Source organism: Perkinsus marinus, assembly GCF_000006405.1.
Source record: "Perkinsus marinus ATCC 50983 genomic scaffold scf_1104296975500, whole genome shotgun sequence".
NCBI lineage: Eukaryota > Perkinsozoa > Perkinsida > Perkinsidae > Perkinsus > Perkinsus marinus.
In genome coordinates this window covers 410,471-411,244 of record NW_003200768.1, presented here as the reverse complement: position 1 = coordinate 411,244, position 774 = coordinate 410,471, and the positions used below count along the sequence as shown (strand labels likewise).

At 50.9% G+C, this 774-nt stretch overlaps 1 protein-coding gene across 1 annotated transcript in view; it reads left to right on the top strand.

Annotated features, from left to right (window-relative positions):
* Nucleotides 1-774, top strand: part of Pmar_PMAR002096 (conserved hypothetical protein) — a gene marked incomplete at both ends in the record, with an annotated part of 899 nt that continues 125 nt past the window's right edge. The window contains 2 exons of the mRNA XM_002765512.1: nt 1-217; nt 268-774. Of these exons, the coding sequence (XP_002765558.1) occupies nt 1-217; nt 268-774 (724 nt within the window). The remainder of the gene's footprint in view (nt 218-267) is intronic.

The window sequence follows — 774 nt, the reverse complement described above, 5'->3', positions numbered from 1 at the left end:
ATGCCGGAAGGGACGACTTACGGGTATTGGGATGCCGCTTATGGTGTTATGAATGAAGCCGGTTTATCGATGGGTGAGAGCAGCTGCAGTGGACGTTTGAGTTCTGTTCCGAAGGGAGACGGCCCGAACGGTAGCGGCGCCTTGTTCTGGGTGGGTGAATTGTCTGATATCGCCCTCGAGGTCTGCTCCACTGCTAGATGTGCCATACAGACTATGGGTAAGCTCGCTGAGGAGCATGGCTTCTACGGTTCTATTGGCGTTCCACAGAGGCTGGCGAGGCATTAACAATCGCCAATGGTACCGAGGTATGGGTATTCCATATTCTACCTGATGATACCGCTGAAGGTGCAGTGTGGGCTGCTGAAAGAGTCCCCAAAGGCCATGCTACCATCGTCCCGAATGTCTTTGTTATTCGAGAGATCGATCCAAGTGATGGTGACAACTTTATGTTCTCTGACAACATCTTCGATATCGCTTTGAAACTTGGTTGGTGGAATGGTGAGGGTCTTCTGGACTTTACTGCCACGTATAGTGTCAGCGAGTACAACAATCCTTATTACTCCGGTCGTCGTGTGTGGAGAGGTCTTTCCCTTTTCGCCCCTTCGCTCAATCTCGATCCAACTCTTGGTGTCGAATGGGATCATCCAACCTATCCCTTCTCAGTGGAGCCAGATGTACCCGTTACCATTGACTTTATGAGGCGCTTCTACAGAGATCACATGGAGGGAACTGCGTATGACCTCACTGATCATGTCGTTGCTGGTGGTCCCTTCA